Source organism: Letharia lupina (genome assembly GCF_014066315.1).
Source record: "Letharia lupina isolate WasteWater1 chromosome Unknown contig_3, whole genome shotgun sequence".
NCBI classification, from domain to species: domain Eukaryota; kingdom Fungi; phylum Ascomycota; class Lecanoromycetes; order Lecanorales; family Parmeliaceae; genus Letharia; species Letharia lupina.
The window spans coordinates 27071-42704 of record NW_023502972.1 but is presented as its reverse complement, the minus strand read 5'-3'; the positions used below and the strand labels follow the sequence as shown (position 1 = coordinate 42704).

Below are 15634 nucleotides of genomic sequence, written 5' to 3'. Positions count from 1 at the left end.
CATCTGAAGAGGTTTCATGATGTCTTAGCGATGGGCTTTACATAAAAGGGTAGCCCGCGATTTGTGTCATAAACGGCGGACCCCTCGTATCGAAGGAGGCACCGGTCACTTGTCTTTCTTTTTCCAGTGAACAAAGGATGCCTGATGCGCTCGTCTCTCTTGACTAGACCGAATTCTGGTTTCAAGCTCCTTTGCGCCTCGCCCTTCTTCTTCTTTGAATCCCTCCAGGTAGAAGGCCCACGTTCACACCCTTTCTCTAATTGTCTTCTATCAATTTCGTTCAATTCGCAATGGCGATTAACCGGCCCGTATCCTTACCATCTGTGCAACCTCGGAAATTGCGCGCAAATAGCCCAGATCGAGTTTCAGCAGTGTCCAGTGAGAGCGAAACGTCAGTCGACAACCTCGAAGAAGGATTTGTAAAAAAGTCACACCCAAAATTGCGATGGTTGACAGCTGTTGTCCCGCCGGCAGCCAAGGGATCGCGACCAAGTAGGACAACCTCCGCCTTTCAGAGGTGGAAGGGAAAGCAACAGCGGCCAATACCGAAACTGCTGCTATTCGCAATCATAGCATCCGTTGCAGTCATGTTAGTGGTCTTTGCACCTGACGTGGACGGCGCTCTGCTGATGTTCATGGCCAGTGTCCTAGCTTCTTTATTAATATACTACATCATCCACCTCCGGAGGCTTATCCCTCAGAGTGATATCCAAAAGACCATTGCCTCATGGGGATTATCCAACTACCCCACACAACTTGTAAAGACACTGCCTGCAGACTTCAGCCGTGATATCGAACCTATCCCGTGCCACTCACACAACGACTACTGGCGCCATGTGCCGCTCTACGATGCTCTAGCCGCAGGCTGCACCAGCGTCGAAGCCGACGTCTGGCTGTTTGGCGATGACCTCTTCGTTGGCCACTCCCAGAAATCCTTAACCAAGGAACGAACACTGGAATCGCTTTACATCGACCCTATAGTCTCAATCCTTTCGAACCAAAACGCACCCAACCAAGTCACCACTCCAAACGGAACATTGTCCAGCACAACAGCCCTCAACGGAGTCTTCGAGACCAGCCCGAACACTCCCCTCATCCTCTTGATCGACATGAAAACCGATGGCGCCTCAACTTTCCTCGCCGTGCTCGAGCACCTTGACCCTTTCCGCTCCCGTGGCTGGCTGACCCACTTCAACGGCTCAGCCGTGGTGCCCGGCCTGATCACAGTCGTAGGCACAGGCAACACCCCATTCAACCTCCTCGTCGCCAACACTACATACCGGGACATCTTCTACGACGCTCCGCTGGACGAGCTCTGGGGGGACGATCCCACATCCATAAACAAATACGATCAACTTCTCATGAGCGAGAAATACACCCGCGAAAACTCATACTACGCGTCCGTGTCGTTTCAGAAAGAGTTGGGCAACTTGTGGCATGGCATCCTCACGCCACAGCAGGTGCTGACTATTAGGGGACAGATCAAGGGTGCCCAGGAGAGAGGCCTCAAGGCTAGGTATTGGGATACGCCGGCTTGGCCGGTGGGGAGACGTGATCATGTTTGGGATGTTTTGATGAGTGAGGGGGTGGGTGCTTTGAATGTGGATGATTTGGAGGCCGCGAAGGAGAAGAATTGGGGCGGTTGAAGAGGAAGGCCTGTTTCTTTGGTCTTGATGATGTATGATTTGCTTCGGGAACGTAATTCAGGTACCTTGACGACTGGAATGACGGAATTTCTTGGAGCGCTTTGAGCCTCAATGTTACCTTGCGGGGAGGTGCGCCTGGACGAGGGGAATGTATTTTGCCAGAGGAAAGGAAGTGGTAATAGGGAGTCAGAAAGAAAACACCAGGCAACCATTTTTCAGATTGATAAGGTCCGCAGCGAACAATCTCGAATTCATGGGTGTAATACTTTACTTACGATCCAAGTATGGAAGACTCTATCCTCCAACCATCCATACAGAGTTGAAAAACGATCAGGCTGCCTTTCCATGTTCCTCAAACAAAGTTTCGCCGGCGAAGCCAACGCACACGTATCCAGACGTCCAGCGCATTGGGCCGTCCTTCATACGCCATTGAAGATCGTCCGCCCCCTACCCCACACTAATGACCGCACCTTCACGCCCCCAAATCCCTACTCTTTCCCGCCCACCGCGCTCCCTCCCTGATCGGCCACGGTCCTCCCGTCGCCCATCCCATTCGGAGCCACGGCCTTGAACACGTTTGGACTCATATGACCGTCCTCGTCCCTGCGTCCCTGGCACGTATCGACAATCGTAGCTTGCGTTGTGCCGCCCGTGGCCGCGTTGTAGTTGCTGATCGTGGTGCCGCGGAGAGGGTTGTCAGTGGGGTTCGGCGGGTTGTTCCTCTTGAGACGGAGAGGGCGACGATCGAATTGTTGTCTCGAGGTGTGTAGGCATAGGATCCGAGACCTGGGCGTGGTAGGTATGAAATCGGGTAGGAGGGGGAATGTGTGTTGGGGAGGAGGAAATCTGTCTTGTAGTAGGTCTTGTCGCCGGAGTAGGCGCTGGCGAGGCTGAGCAAAATAGATAAGGCGGCGAGGATGCTGGTTTCAAGGTCCTCGTATATGATATCGTAATCGGAAGGTCTCTTAATTCATTACGGGAATGCAAGATCTTCTTTTTGTGTTCTCTTGTCTGTTCAGAGGGCCCTGGGGGATACATGGTTCGATATGAAACCCTAGCCCCTATTCCACGAAGTCCAAATTCGGCTCTTTCGCTCCTCCGCGAGAGAGGTTTACAGCGTGCCTGATAGAAAGGGTCGCAGAGAGCAGGGTGCGACTAGTGTCCTGCGACGCACGTGCAGGATCCATTCAACATAGTGTTGCGATCATTTGGGCGGGAGTCGAGAGTCTTCTGCTCGAATGCGTCTGAAGGTTGCGCTGGGAATTTGAGTGCTTGAGATAGGATGAAATGGAATGGAACATGGAATACGTATCAGTGCTCGGGGCGGTGTTTAGAAGCCTCGGCACGGAGAAGCTGCGTCATCGTGCAGTGTTACATTTATTGAAAGACGACGGAATGAGGATGATACTGCTACCAAGATTTATCCCTAAGGCGCTCTGTACATGAGCGTGGCGATGGAATTACGCCGGACTGCTCCTGGGCGCATACGACATGATGCGCCGTGAGAAGAAGTTCATGGGAATGGGGGCCGGGATCTCCTTAGAATTTCAGGCAGGATGCTAAGGAGAAAGGGTGTGCTGCTCATTCGCGCAGGTACATCCACATCTCAAAATGTTCGTGGGTGCCTTTTAGTTAATGGGGGGCGGGCTTGGCTAATGATTCGTCCAATCATCCCACCTGTGGTCTGTTCCTTGAGCACGTGTCCTTTGGTATTGGTCAAGAAAGAATCCCGTGCCAGTGATTTTGATTCTTTGGAACATACTTGATCTTCCAAAAAGACGGATAAGATCCCATTCACTGGCGGGGTAAGAAAGCCTTTCTTTCAACTCATCGCAATTCAACAACGAGAACACCGACAAGAGAATCTTTGGTCTCGGAATCATTCTTTTCAAGAAGATCTAAAATTTTGCAGCTCAAATTTCCATTTGAAACGCTGTCATTTCAAGGCTATTATATTGCGCCAGTGATACTAGCGAAAGGTCTTGTGTGGGCCTTGCATGCCGCGTAGCATTGCATCATTTTCATGCAAGGTTCAGGGGAAGCATCACATCAAGAAGGCGGTTTTCGCGCGAGTCGTCCATTAAGTGTTTTAGATAACTCGGTGGATGCAAATCAGCGCGTTCAGTCGACACTTCCCAGCGAGTACTAGTACCCTGGAGTCACAGCAGACAGAGGTTGGCTAAGATTTTCGGCAGGAACGCTGCATCCACGTCCGACGTTTTGGCAAGGTCTGCAGAGGCTTGCCGACCAATAAAAGGGAGCAGTGGGACTCTGAGCGACGTGGAAATCAATGTGCCACGCCAGTGTGCGCTTTCCCAGTTCTCAGGCGCGCTGTAATATCAACACTGAGTCTGGAGGCTGCCTATGTTGGACCCCTAGCTTTTAAGTAAGCATGTCTCGGATGGAAACTTGTACTCTTGACCTCTGCTGGACCGCGGTCTGGGGTTCAATGCCGATACGGCCACGTTTCACGAGCCCCCAATCATTGTGCGCAGGAATCGAAGAGCTGGGGGCTGTAGCTGCTATTTCGCAGCGGTGACAGCTGCCATGGGGAGTCAATTAGGGTTTATGAGAGCGCCATTGGAACCTGGCACAGACGGAAATGTGTATGCCTAGTGTATCGCCAGTGATCATGCGTATTTTACAAAAAAGATTCAGCCACAAAAATGCATGCATTTTGGGACTTGGACTGTCTTAAGAAGCACTGAGATATGCCAAAGCGTCTGATCCATTGAGCTAACCCATAGCATTCAGCATTCCCCTCCATCCTGCCTCCTGACCCTTGAAGAGATCACTCATCGATCAGACACCTCCATCTCGGGATCCTTCCCTGCGGCCACCGCACTTACCCGCTAGGCTTCCAAATTCTCAACATCCTATTCTCTAGGACTGATGCAGGCGTCTTGGTCCTGCGTAGCTGCCTCCGGGGCGCCCGCCTGCCTAGTACGCACTTGAACCGGAGCCGCCAAACCGGGGGTTTTTGCAGCTAACATCGTAGCCTCCTCAAGCCCAGGATTGTAATCCTTGTTATGGGTGCCGGTGTCGAGAGATCGAGCCGCCAATGCCCTGCCATTGACGTTGTCGTGTCTCACAGGGGTGGGAGCTGCGAGGACGGAGGAGAGGAGGATTGGGACTAGGAGAGTAGTAAGGTTTGAAAGACGCATTTCGGGGTTTTTCAAAGGCTGATTTGAACTGGTCTTTACCTTACCTGGGTTGTCGCCGGATTGGGCTTAGCGTGCCAAGGTCTCAAGACCTGACGACACTCTTTTTTGCGGTAAAGTCATCTAGTCTCGACTTCGGACACACGGCGTACAGATTCACACGGGTCCTCGTAGACAGCTGTGCTCACCAAACCCCAAGATCCACATGAGGGCTAGCGAAACGGCAACACCCAGTGGTGGAAGGCCCGCAGATGGTCACTTCTACTGTGGCCTTGTCCTCGCGCTCTCGAAGAATCTGCTCCCCACTGCACGCGGGATTGTAATGCATTTGACTGGTGATTGTATGCATCGTGTCGAGAATGCTGGTTTGTCGCCACAGAATGTGTTTAACAACGCCCGCGAACGAGAGATAGAGAATGATGAGGACGGAAAAGGGTTTACGCATAGATTATGAGAGTGTTGAGGTAGCCAACTTACTCGTCTAAGCACACACTTGACCAGTGGAGGGCGGAGTGGTGACCAATGATATTTATTGTAGGGTGGAGAGTATGGTGGATGGGAAGAGGAGGAGGCATTAAAGACCAAGAAAAAGAGCTCAGTGGGTGCCTCGTATCCCGTTATCTAGGTTTTAGCAAACAAAAATCGTCGAAAGCTTAGGCCTGGAATGCAGTCGAACAAGCTCAAGTCAGTCAGGCATGCGGCTCATGCGACCACCAAGGCTCCAGATGTGGCTATTTACTTCATTTGACTATCCAGGCACGTGGTCAGGGGAGATGGCATCAGGTTGAATCTTCGCAATGATATGCATCTTCAAGGCATGAATAGTCCTGGCAAGATAGAAGATCTGGTGTAACAGTAGGAATCTCTAGATTGGCTGCGATGGTGGTCTCTGCTTGCTCTCCGAACCGTGCCGGTCATCATTGCTGTATCTTGTAAAGGTGAATTGGGCGCGCCGTACGAGATACCGTAGTAAGCCCCTTTGGTGAGGGCGGAGAGAACAAGACAGGACTGCGACAATCTTTCGAAGTAAGTAGGCGTGGCTGTTTGGGAAACACATACTCGTTGTCTCAAGATCGCGTTGAAGCGACGAAACTATGCACAGACACACTATCTGATCTTTGGGACGCACTCCATATTTCTCATGGCACAATACATCTCATTGCGTCCTTCACCATGGTCAAGAAGCCGCCGTCCCGTTTGATCGGTGCATCCTTAAAAGACAACAATGATTTCTTCGTTGTTGATCCCTTGGGTAAGAACTCTTCGGAAGCTTCATAACGCTTATCCGGTGCACTGGAAAAAATCCAGCCTTGTCGTGGTCTTGGGGAAATCGGATCTGGTGGGGGATCATCAACGACTTCGCCTGGTTGGATGATGTCGTCGAGAGCTTCTTGTAGTGTCTCATCACGCTTACGCTGCGGCGCGTCTTGGAAGATTAAGTCTTTCGAAATGCCCTCCGATTTGGACGGTGTTGGGTCCTGGGCCTCCAGCAAGCCGGGGTCAATGCCACCGAAGAGGTCACGCTTACGCGGCGCGTCGCGATTAGGGTTGCCGTTTCCTTCATCGAGGCTGCGTTTACCACCCCGCCATTCGTCGGCCCATGAGAAACCCAAGCCGTCGGAGAGATCTAAGGGTTCGGTAATGGGTTCTGGAGTGACGAGATGGACAACAGGAAGGTTGAGGTCGCGGTCGTCCCAGGCGCGAACCAATTTGCCTGTCGCGATATTTGTTAGTGATGACAGAGCAATTTTTTAGTGATGTGTGTCTCACGAAGGCCAAGAGGGAGAGCGCAAACCGAAGAAGCGAACAGGAGTGTAAAGAGAATGCTGGCTAGATGCATGTTGTGTTGAATAAAATTGAGGTTGAACAAGTGTTAAGGACTACAGAATATTGGCTCACAAGGCTGAGGTTGAATGGATGTTGAAAAAGACCAGATTTTGGAGTCTTTAACCATAGCCTTGTTATAATGTATGTGAAGAGATTAAGCCGTGGCTGTGGCCACAATAGTGCCGAAAGCAGCACTGTTGCGAAGCCCCACCAACCCATTTGTCACAATGTATAAGTAATCGCCGTGCAGTAGCCTTGTAACTGGTATGTTTCAACCAACATCATTGCCACAACCTGCAAATCATAGTGTATCTGATAGTCCAAGATTTCCATCTTGTTGAGGCTGACGGAACCGGTCTGGCCCCCAACTTTGCGGCAGCGCTGGCAGCACGGCGGCTGCTGCGGTCATGGTCAACCAATTGATTCTTGAGATTCAGAAATTTGAAAGCTGGAGAATAGTGGAAGGGTCTGGGGCTGAAAGGCTTAATTCGTCTTCTTATAATCTCGGCATTTGAGAAGCTGATGATACTAGCACTCTGTTGTCCGGTCCTTTGTTGCATGGATCATTTTACGTCCTTTGTCTGAGTCTTCCACAAGCGTCGGTGTAACCTCAGTAGTAAAAATCATTAAATCAGATTTTTTTTCTTAAAAATCATAATCTGATTATGATTTTTGACTCGATAATCATAATCTGATTATGATTATGACTATTAAATCAGACTAAATCTGATTTAATGATTTAATATTACTATTTTTAGAAACCCCTTAGAAAATCGTCTAATATTCTAGTTTTAGAAAAAAAATCTTAAAAAATCTATTAGTATATAGCCTTTTAAGTATTTTAAAAGTATAATATTATATAATTTATTAATATTTATAATTATAAGTAAGAGAAGAAGATTTTCTATTTTTAGAAAACTTAGAAAGTTAATAGTAACTCGAGTATAGATATAAAAATCTTAATAGAAAATACGTTTTAAAGCTAAATTTTATAAAAATAATTAATATATTTAAAGTTCTATTTTTAGTAGAATATAATATTAATATTTATTACGAAGCCTATATAAGAGCTTTAATTTTCTTATTTTTTCTTTCTTTCTATATATTTTTAACTAATTTTCGAATTATTTATTTTTATCTAAGATTTAAGCTATATATAGTATTAGATTATATAATTTATACTTCTTAAAAGTATAGCTTCTTTAATTTTTTTAATTTTTTTCTAAGTTAAATTCTTAAGTAGTATTTTTAAAGAGAGAAACGTATAGTTAGCTTTAAAAATAACTTATTACTATCTTTAAATAAATATAATATAATATAATATAGCTATATAATTTAGAATAGAATTTTAAGTTTATAAACATAATATTTTTTTAAGAATTTTCTCTAATTTTTTTAAAATCTCTATAAAAATAAAGTTTTTAAATATTCTATCTAAATAATCAGACTAAATCTGATTTATTAAATCAAAAAATCATAATCATGATTTTTATGATTACGAAAATTAAAAATCATAATCAGATTTAAATCAGATTATATAGTCTGATTTAAATCTGACTATGATTTTTTTTTGACTACTGAGGGTGTAACCATCGAGCATTCACGGCTGTGAGACGTTGGTCATTTGATCCAACAAAGATATTGAGTCTTGACATGAGTCTTGGTCATGCGCCAACTGGATTGATATGTAGTTCGAGCACTACAGTCGCTGATGAAGTCGATGGTCAAAATGATGGAGGCGCAGGAGTATAATTTCCTGATCGACAAGTCATATCGAAATGAAAGAGGGTGACCTTGGAGAATACAAGGCGTCTTCCTTGATAAAGGGTGTTGTAGTGACGAGGAAGTGGGGGCACAGAATCCACTAATATCTTGTTTCGCCGTCAAGGCCACAGTGGCATGATCTCTTGGCGCAAACGTCTGATTGGTTCAATTTAATCTGATAAGCTCATCCTAGGTTAGCGGCAAATCCTTCAAGTTTTTCAGTCAGTTGCTTCCTCCGTCTTCCATCATTGATGCCATACTCTGTTATACCAGAAGCAATGAACGAGAGCAATATATCTCGTTCGCTCAACAGGGGTACTAGCACGCTGTGTGGTTGGCTAAAAAGTGGAGTGGAGGAAGGAGAGGCGAAGCTCAAGTGAGGCAAAGCAAAGCCAATACCCGAGTCAGCACTTCTCTTCAAAAGCACCGAGCCTGGGGAGACGTCTTTGGGAATTTAGCGTTAAGGTTCAGCTTTAATGACTCTGGCTAACGGATTGTTTGTTTAATTTCACTGCGCCTCTCAACTTGCTTGAAGCTATCGAGTCTAACTTGTTAACGGAAGGGGCATGGCCGAGCATGGCACAATGTGAGATGAGAGTTGATAGTAGCTGTATCAAGCAGGGGGAATAGTGTACAGTGCAAGTGCTTCGTGTATAAAAATGATTCCATCCAATTCGACAGAATTCTCGAGCAAAATCGACGTTAAAGTACAGCGTACTGTTGAGTCTCTATTTGTCTCTTCTTTGAAAGACCTGAAACCCGCTCTCTTTGCTAGCTAGACTGTTGAGCGTTGGTCGATGCCATTGTTCAGGGTATCACATCGCCTCAGCACCTCACCATGGCCATTTTGGAGACACCTGGCAAGATGTACGCCCTCGCGGCAGTATTGTCAGTCCTGGCCATTGTAGCTGCTATCTTGCGCTTCTATGCCAGACGCCTCTTAAAGAGTGTCAGGATAGAGATGGATGATTATATGATAGTACTAGCGCTGGTTTGTCACGTCCCTTCCTTCCGCTAGTTACTGGAAGCCAGACACTGAGGACGCGTCGATAGATTTTCACGCTCGGTACAGGACTTTGCATGTTCATTGGTAAGAGGTTCGTCTGATTTCTTTTAGGAAATTGCTGATTTGTCATGTCCAGGAGCCGCATTTGGAGATCTAGGAAGGCATACAAGGATAGACGCACAGGGCATGCCTATATTCACCCGACGCACTCAGATCTTCCAGCAGGTGCGGCGATGATCTGTCCCCAATCTTGGAAAGAGAGAGTGTCTCAAAGGGAGGTAGATTGCCTATGCTTCGCAATTGACGCAGACGTTGACCTTCGGCTTCACAAAATTAGCTGTGCTTTTCTTCTACAGGCGGTGAGACTTTCCCCTCTAGTGCCAGTCTGACAGTGCTGAAGCACCCTTTTTAGGATCTTCACCAATGGTCGCGTGCTATACGCAATTCGAACTATGTTTGTTCTCGTCACTGTCTGGACTGTAGCTTTCTTCTTTACCAACCTACTCCAATGTTTTCCAATCTCAGTCAACTGGACTGGTTGGGGAGCAGCTGTGGACTCTTGTATCAATACCAATGAGATGTTCCTGGCGCAGGCGTGGTCCGATGTGATCACTGATGGTAACCGTCCAACTGCTGCTAGAGCCAGGCAGAATTCTAACAAGCTCAACAGTAATGATTCTCTGCTTACCTATTCCATGCGTACGCTCATCCCGGTCCTCCCTTCTTCTAATCGCTAATGGTTTGCCAGGTCTTGAGGCTTCAGATGCCGACGTCCCGAAAAGTTGCAGTCTGTAGCATCTTTCTGTTGGGCACACTGTAAGCGATGCCGTGCTAGGAACGAAACAACTTACTGACAACCTAAGTGTTGTTGCTGCCTCCGTCGCGAAGCTCGTCGTCTTTTATGACGTTGTTGCTGGTATGTTGCTATCTCGTTCCCTAGCGAGACTGCAAATACCAGGCTAATCGACTTGCGTCCCATAGAGACGCAATCTCAAAATAATGACGTAACTTGTATGAAAACGATAAGGTCATTGGTTCGGCTTCTCGCTAACAAGAGTAGATATCTTGACTCCGACACTCTACTGGCCGATGGTTGAATCCTCTCTTGGGGTAGTTGGTGCTTGCCTCCCCACAATGCGCCCAATCTTTCGAGACATCTCAGTAGAGAGAATTGTCCGCAATATTCGCAGCCTTATCTCCACCTCTGACCTAGGTTTGCGCAAGTCAACCGAGACGAATGAAAAAGCCGATGAAGCCTCCTCCAAACCATCTACGAAAGGACTTTACCAAGAATGCTCCCGGATCATCAAATTAGACAGCAACTTGTAAAATCCTCCAAAGCTTCTAGCAGGACATCTAAGATACTAATGAAATCGCTAGTACCGCTGCTGAGACACTGGCGAAAGGTACTGTTACGGTGTATGATGCAGAAACGTTCGATGACTTGCCCGACTTTCCGATTTTAGTAAACAGTAGGCGCAAGACTCGGAGAGGCACGAGAGGGGACGAGATGGTTTGATAGCCGCGATACCCTTGTGGGATGGGCTACAAAGTATGATAATTCGCACCTTGGCAGGCTTGATGCATTTGAGGATGCGCGACGAGGTTTTTGTGAGTTGAGGGAATCTCAGATACGCAGAAATATGGGAATTCATGCTGCTCTCCATTACCTACAGAGCTAATGCACACCTCATAAACATACTTTCTGGGGAACACCTTGTTTGCTAGATTTACATAAGATGTAACCCAGCTCAATTTGTCCAACGGTCAATGCTGACTTGAATATTCTGCACAGGCGTATGATTGGGATGGAAACGATGACTGGGAGGATGACGAGTACGCTCTTCTTTCCTCGCATGCCGCATATACAATACTATTTACAAACCTGGTACGGTGGTGCCACCACGTCATCGGAAAGTCCAAGTGTAACTTCTGACCCTCGGCCCCGTTATCATTTAGACCAAGCCTCAATGGGGTAGGTGCTTGTGACTTAACAGGGGTAATAGAGACCTTCCCAATGATGTCATCTACCGGTAGCAACACAGGCATCGCGTGTCAGCCCTCCGAATACACCACAATCACTTAAATCATACGCGCACCTACGTCAGCGTCAACCATCGTAAAGTATCAGTACACTACGACTGACATTTACAGCAGTTTCATTGCCTGTGCCAGTTCAACTTTGAAAAACGCTGGTGAGGTTCCAGACACTGTTTGCGTGGGTCCTAGCAGCACTGTTATAGCAGCTCCAAAGCAATGACGCCTCTTTGCGATAAAGCCTCCACACGTGGGTCTCAATGCTACTCTAACACGACAGTGAGCCCTGGGATCGACTATCGTATTCTTCACTCAAAATTAAACAATTGTTCTCACCACAGCACTGACAACCAGTAGGGGAGACGCCGTTGAAACTGGCGGACTCTTTTTTGAAATCCAAAACAACATCTATACATCCGCCCATCAGGCAACCGCCACGATTGCCCTCATCGCTAACGGTCTTCAAACCTCTGCACCCGGCACAAAATGTCACGAATATAGAAGGTAATCCGGTTGCATTGTTGGTGAGCGTACTCTCGAAAAGAAAGCCGGCTGTGGAGAGAATTCGGCCTGCGAGACTAACTCCATGGACAGCCTGTATGGCTGGGAATAACATCTATGTTTCCGTCAATGATCTCGACGCTTCACTAAGCTAAGTCGCTTTTATGAACGTGCAGTTTAAATTCGATTACGAATCGGAGGATCTGTTTGCGTGGAGGAAGCTTTGACGGTACTGTCGGAGATGGCGCTGTTCGCGTTTCTGGAGGCTGTACCCGAGGAAACGGGAATTGTGGGAAAAGTCGAGGCGTTTCGCTTGGGGCTTACGGGGCAGGAATTGAACAGGAATAATGTTAGCGAAGGCTTCTTTGGTTTCGAAGTCTAAGACTCTATTACTCCCCCACTGCTGAAAAATTTTCCAGCTCGAATCCAGGCAAAGGGTTCATCAATCTAAAATGGGGTCCAGCTCAATGCCGCTCAAATCTTGCCTGATCGACGGCTTTCATTTGGCTCAAGTCGAGTCCTCAGGTAAGGGGTTTTAGGGTAGAAAGCATTGCCCTTTACGAATGCGAAGTATACCACGTCTAGCAAAATGACCCTTTGAGGACCTGTTACGGCGGTATCACCTTACGCACTAATGAAGAGTAGAATCTCTTCGGTGTTCATGACGAAGCTGGAAAAGCGATTGTCCATGCACGCCACATGACGCACGCAAGGCTGTAATGCTACTGCGCCCTCTCACCGCTGCACTCCTTTAGCTTTCCTGATAGACTCTGTCCTGTACCAGCCGTAACCCGCACAGCGCTTGAAGAAAGAAATGAAGATCTTCTCCATTCGTCCAATGATATGAAACACTACCAAAGTCAAATAACAGCTTTGATGCAACCTATCCTCGCTGCATGTTATTCGTTTCAACCTATCTTCGAGACTGGGGATGAATGGGCGCCCGCATCTATACTTGAGGTTCGATCAGTATGCGTCGACTGCAGGACCATTTACAGCGTTGACAGATCTACTCTGCAACTGATCTGTTAGAGCAGAGGCTAGATGCTGCGGCGAGAGACCAAGGTATGTTTATGTCGCCGAGTTGTCTGCCACAGCAGCTTCTGCTGCTCGGGAAAAGATCGTGCGAGCGGCGCAGGACATTTTGTTCGGACTATCTTTTTAGGGGAGAAATCCAGTAAGGAGATCGCTGGGAACATAGGTCCTAGGAGTGTTTGGTATGAGTTGCATACACCCAGGATGAAATATCAGGCAAGGCTGGGCCACGCCTCACCTTTGCACTTACGAAATGCCCAACAAGTCGCCTCAAAGCACGAAAGATGGAGTATCGTTAGTGAAAGAGGTGAAGGTACGGCGCTGCTGCAAGGTCTGTAGCGCCAAACACAACGAATCAGTTCTCATGGAAGATCGCGCGGAAAGCATAATTGTGTACTTCACATTTAAGACTAATCATGGAACAAAAAAGCATATGCTAGGGTGAGAGCCGCCTCATTCTGATTTTCTATTGAGACTACTGCTTTCCACCGCCTTTAGCCCCGTATCATTCGGAGCTCAGAGATCTCGCCGTCAAGTGAGCTTGCTGACGCTGTCTTTACTTCTCACAATGGTACACCCATCACTGCAGATGGAGAGGACACCTGACGAGGTATTCCTCCAATGTAGTCAGCTTGCCACGCGCTTGCTTGGCTGTCTCGTCAACGAGCTCCTCAGTCTTGGGACCATAGTACCCATAGTCTTGAATCCACAAAAACATATCAACCAAATAGTCCTTCGTATCAGGCGGCAAGAAGCCGCTCCAGACGCTCTGGGGTAGCTGTTTGTACTGAACCGTCTTGCCAGAAGCTTTACTCATCGTTTCTACAATCTCGCTGTATGAGTAAAGTCTGGTAGCCGCAGACAAGACCTTGCCCTCGTACTTGTCGGGCTCGGCGAGGATCGCGCCAACGTATTTGCCAGTGTCGTCGACAGTGTCGATGAGCGGAAGCTGCGTCTCGGGTTTCACGAAGTGCGCAATGGCGTAAGTGCCGTCGCCGGCTGGACGCGGTGCCATGAGATGACCAAAGTTCTGCATGAAGCTTCCCGGTGCGAAAAATGCGCTCTTCATCGGCCGCGCGCGAATGTAGTCTTCGATCTCCGCCTTCACGTCAAAATGGTCCACTTTCTGGAGCTTGCCGCCCGACATCTTGCCCGCGTTCGACAGGGTGCTGAAGATGAAGTACTGCACGCCGGCAGCAACGGCTGCGTCTGCCATGGCCTTCCCCTGAGCAAGTTCTCTCTCCTTCAACTTCTCGTCGTAGATGGTGGCCGTGACGCCAAAGACTGTGTGGGCGCCTTCCATTGCTTGCTTGAGGGAATCTTTGTCGTCAGCATCAGCCTTGACGACTTCGACACCCTTTTGTCGCAGAGCTTGGGCGGCGGGCTTGGTGAGGTCCCGAGTAATGCCACGGACTTTGTACTGCTTGGAAAGTTCCGGGTCGTTGATGACATAGTCGACGACTGAGCCGCCCTGCTGGCCCGTGGCACCGAAGACAGTGAGGAGCTTGGCCATGTGGCAGTGATTGGGGTCTGTGGTGAAGGAAGGTGATGTAAATGTTGATAATGATGGGGTTTATGATTTTTGGTAAATGTAAGGAGTCAGATGGATTGTGCTTGTTTCGAGCAGTCTCGCAAGCGATGATCAAGATGAAGGTTCGAGTTGTCTGGTGCTCGCTGCTTGAATCTGAATAATTGGATCCGAGGGCGCTTCTTATATACTTGACAAAGGGGCAGATGCTCGGTCTGCTCGGCCTTAACTTCCATGCCGTTTACTGAATCAGGCGAGAATGCCAACATCTTAACCCCGAGCGTTGCTTCTGAAATGAATTTCTAAGCACGCTAACCTTACAAAGCAGTTGTGCCAAGACTTTAAATCCGGACTGACACCTTTCCAGCTAAAATGCCAAGTCCAAGGTAATCACCATATCCCCGAAGGCAAGTCTCAATCATCGACTGGACAGCGCTAATGTTAGGCTTCACTCTACTTTCGAAAGGAAGCTCTCTAGCGGTGGGACTTAGACGCCTGTTGAAAGCACATAGTCTTCTAGGAGTGCATGAAATCGGCTTGAAGGATCCACGAGTATATTAGGCTCGATAACGGATTGTCCACCGAATCCTTCGGGCGGGGCGTGATTCAGATCTTGCGCACAGGGAGCGTTCCGGACGCATTGTCAGCTTGATGGCGACAGTCTTACTCTGAGCAGAGAAAGAACAGAGACAGGAAATGGCGAACGAGGCGCAAATTACAAATTCATACCCCAATCTATGAGATCCTTACAAATTCATACCCCAATGAGGTATGAAAATGTAAGGGGTATAATTTTGTAAGTTACCAAAGAGGCCTAGAATTACTACCTAAGGGCCTACTTTCGAAATTTATTTTCTCGCTGAGGGCGTCAGCGTCGAGTAGGGGTGGGGGTTTAGCGTAAGGTTTCGGGGCGGGTTGGGGTAAGGTAGCCTGTAAGTGACCCCTATTAATCAAAATGTTACGAATTAACCTCTCAGCCTATTTTCACTCTTTCCTACTATATAATAAGGTTCTCGTATATAGATATCGGGATAGCTGCATGTATAAATTGATGATATCTTAACATTTTCGTACCCCAAGGAATGGTAACTTACATTTTCATACTCTATCTTTTAGTGAGGGGTATGAA

The 15634-nt window shown here is 47.7% G+C and overlaps 5 protein-coding genes across 5 annotated transcripts; 2 read left to right on the top strand and 3 right to left on the bottom strand.

The window, feature by feature from the left end:
* Positions 1-290: 290 nt before the first annotated feature.
* On the top strand, positions 291-1646 carry HO133_006941 (uncharacterized protein; the record flags this gene model as incomplete). The annotated part of the gene is made up of 2 exons (XM_037297837.1): positions 291-589; positions 644-1646. 2 exons carry the CDS (start codon positions 291-293, stop codon positions 1644-1646), a joined length of 1302 nt encoding a protein of 433 aa, XP_037156472.1.
* A 2876-nt stretch (positions 1647-4522) lies between these two features.
* HO133_006940 (uncharacterized protein) lies at positions 4523-5014 on the bottom strand (the record flags this gene model as incomplete). Its single annotated transcript, XM_037297836.1, has 2 exons — positions 4523-4779; positions 4996-5014. 2 exons carry the CDS (start codon positions 5012-5014, stop codon positions 4523-4525), a joined length of 276 nt encoding a protein of 91 aa, XP_037156471.1.
* Positions 5015-5946: 932 nt separating this feature from the next.
* On the bottom strand, positions 5947-6647 carry HO133_006939 (uncharacterized protein; the record flags this gene model as incomplete). Its single annotated transcript, XM_037297835.1, has 2 exons — positions 5947-6521; positions 6578-6647. 2 exons carry the CDS (start codon positions 6645-6647, stop codon positions 5947-5949), a joined length of 645 nt encoding a protein of 214 aa, XP_037156470.1.
* A 2589-nt stretch (positions 6648-9236) lies between these two features.
* HO133_006938 (uncharacterized protein) lies at positions 9237-10141 on the top strand (the record flags this gene model as incomplete). The annotated part of the gene is made up of 5 exons (XM_037297834.1): positions 9237-9398; positions 9452-9488; positions 9541-9629; positions 9687-9763; positions 9817-10141. The coding sequence occupies 5 exons, from the start codon at positions 9237-9239 to the stop codon at positions 10139-10141; spliced, it is 690 nt and encodes a 229-aa protein (XP_037156469.1).
* Positions 10142-13557: 3416 nt separating this feature from the next.
* On the bottom strand, positions 13558-14490 carry HO133_006937 (uncharacterized protein; the record flags this gene model as incomplete). The annotated part of the gene is made up of 1 exon (XM_037297833.1): positions 13558-14490. The coding sequence occupies one exon, from the start codon at positions 14488-14490 to the stop codon at positions 13558-13560; it is 933 nt and encodes a 310-aa protein (XP_037156468.1).
* Between the last annotated feature and the right edge of the window lie 1144 nt (positions 14491-15634).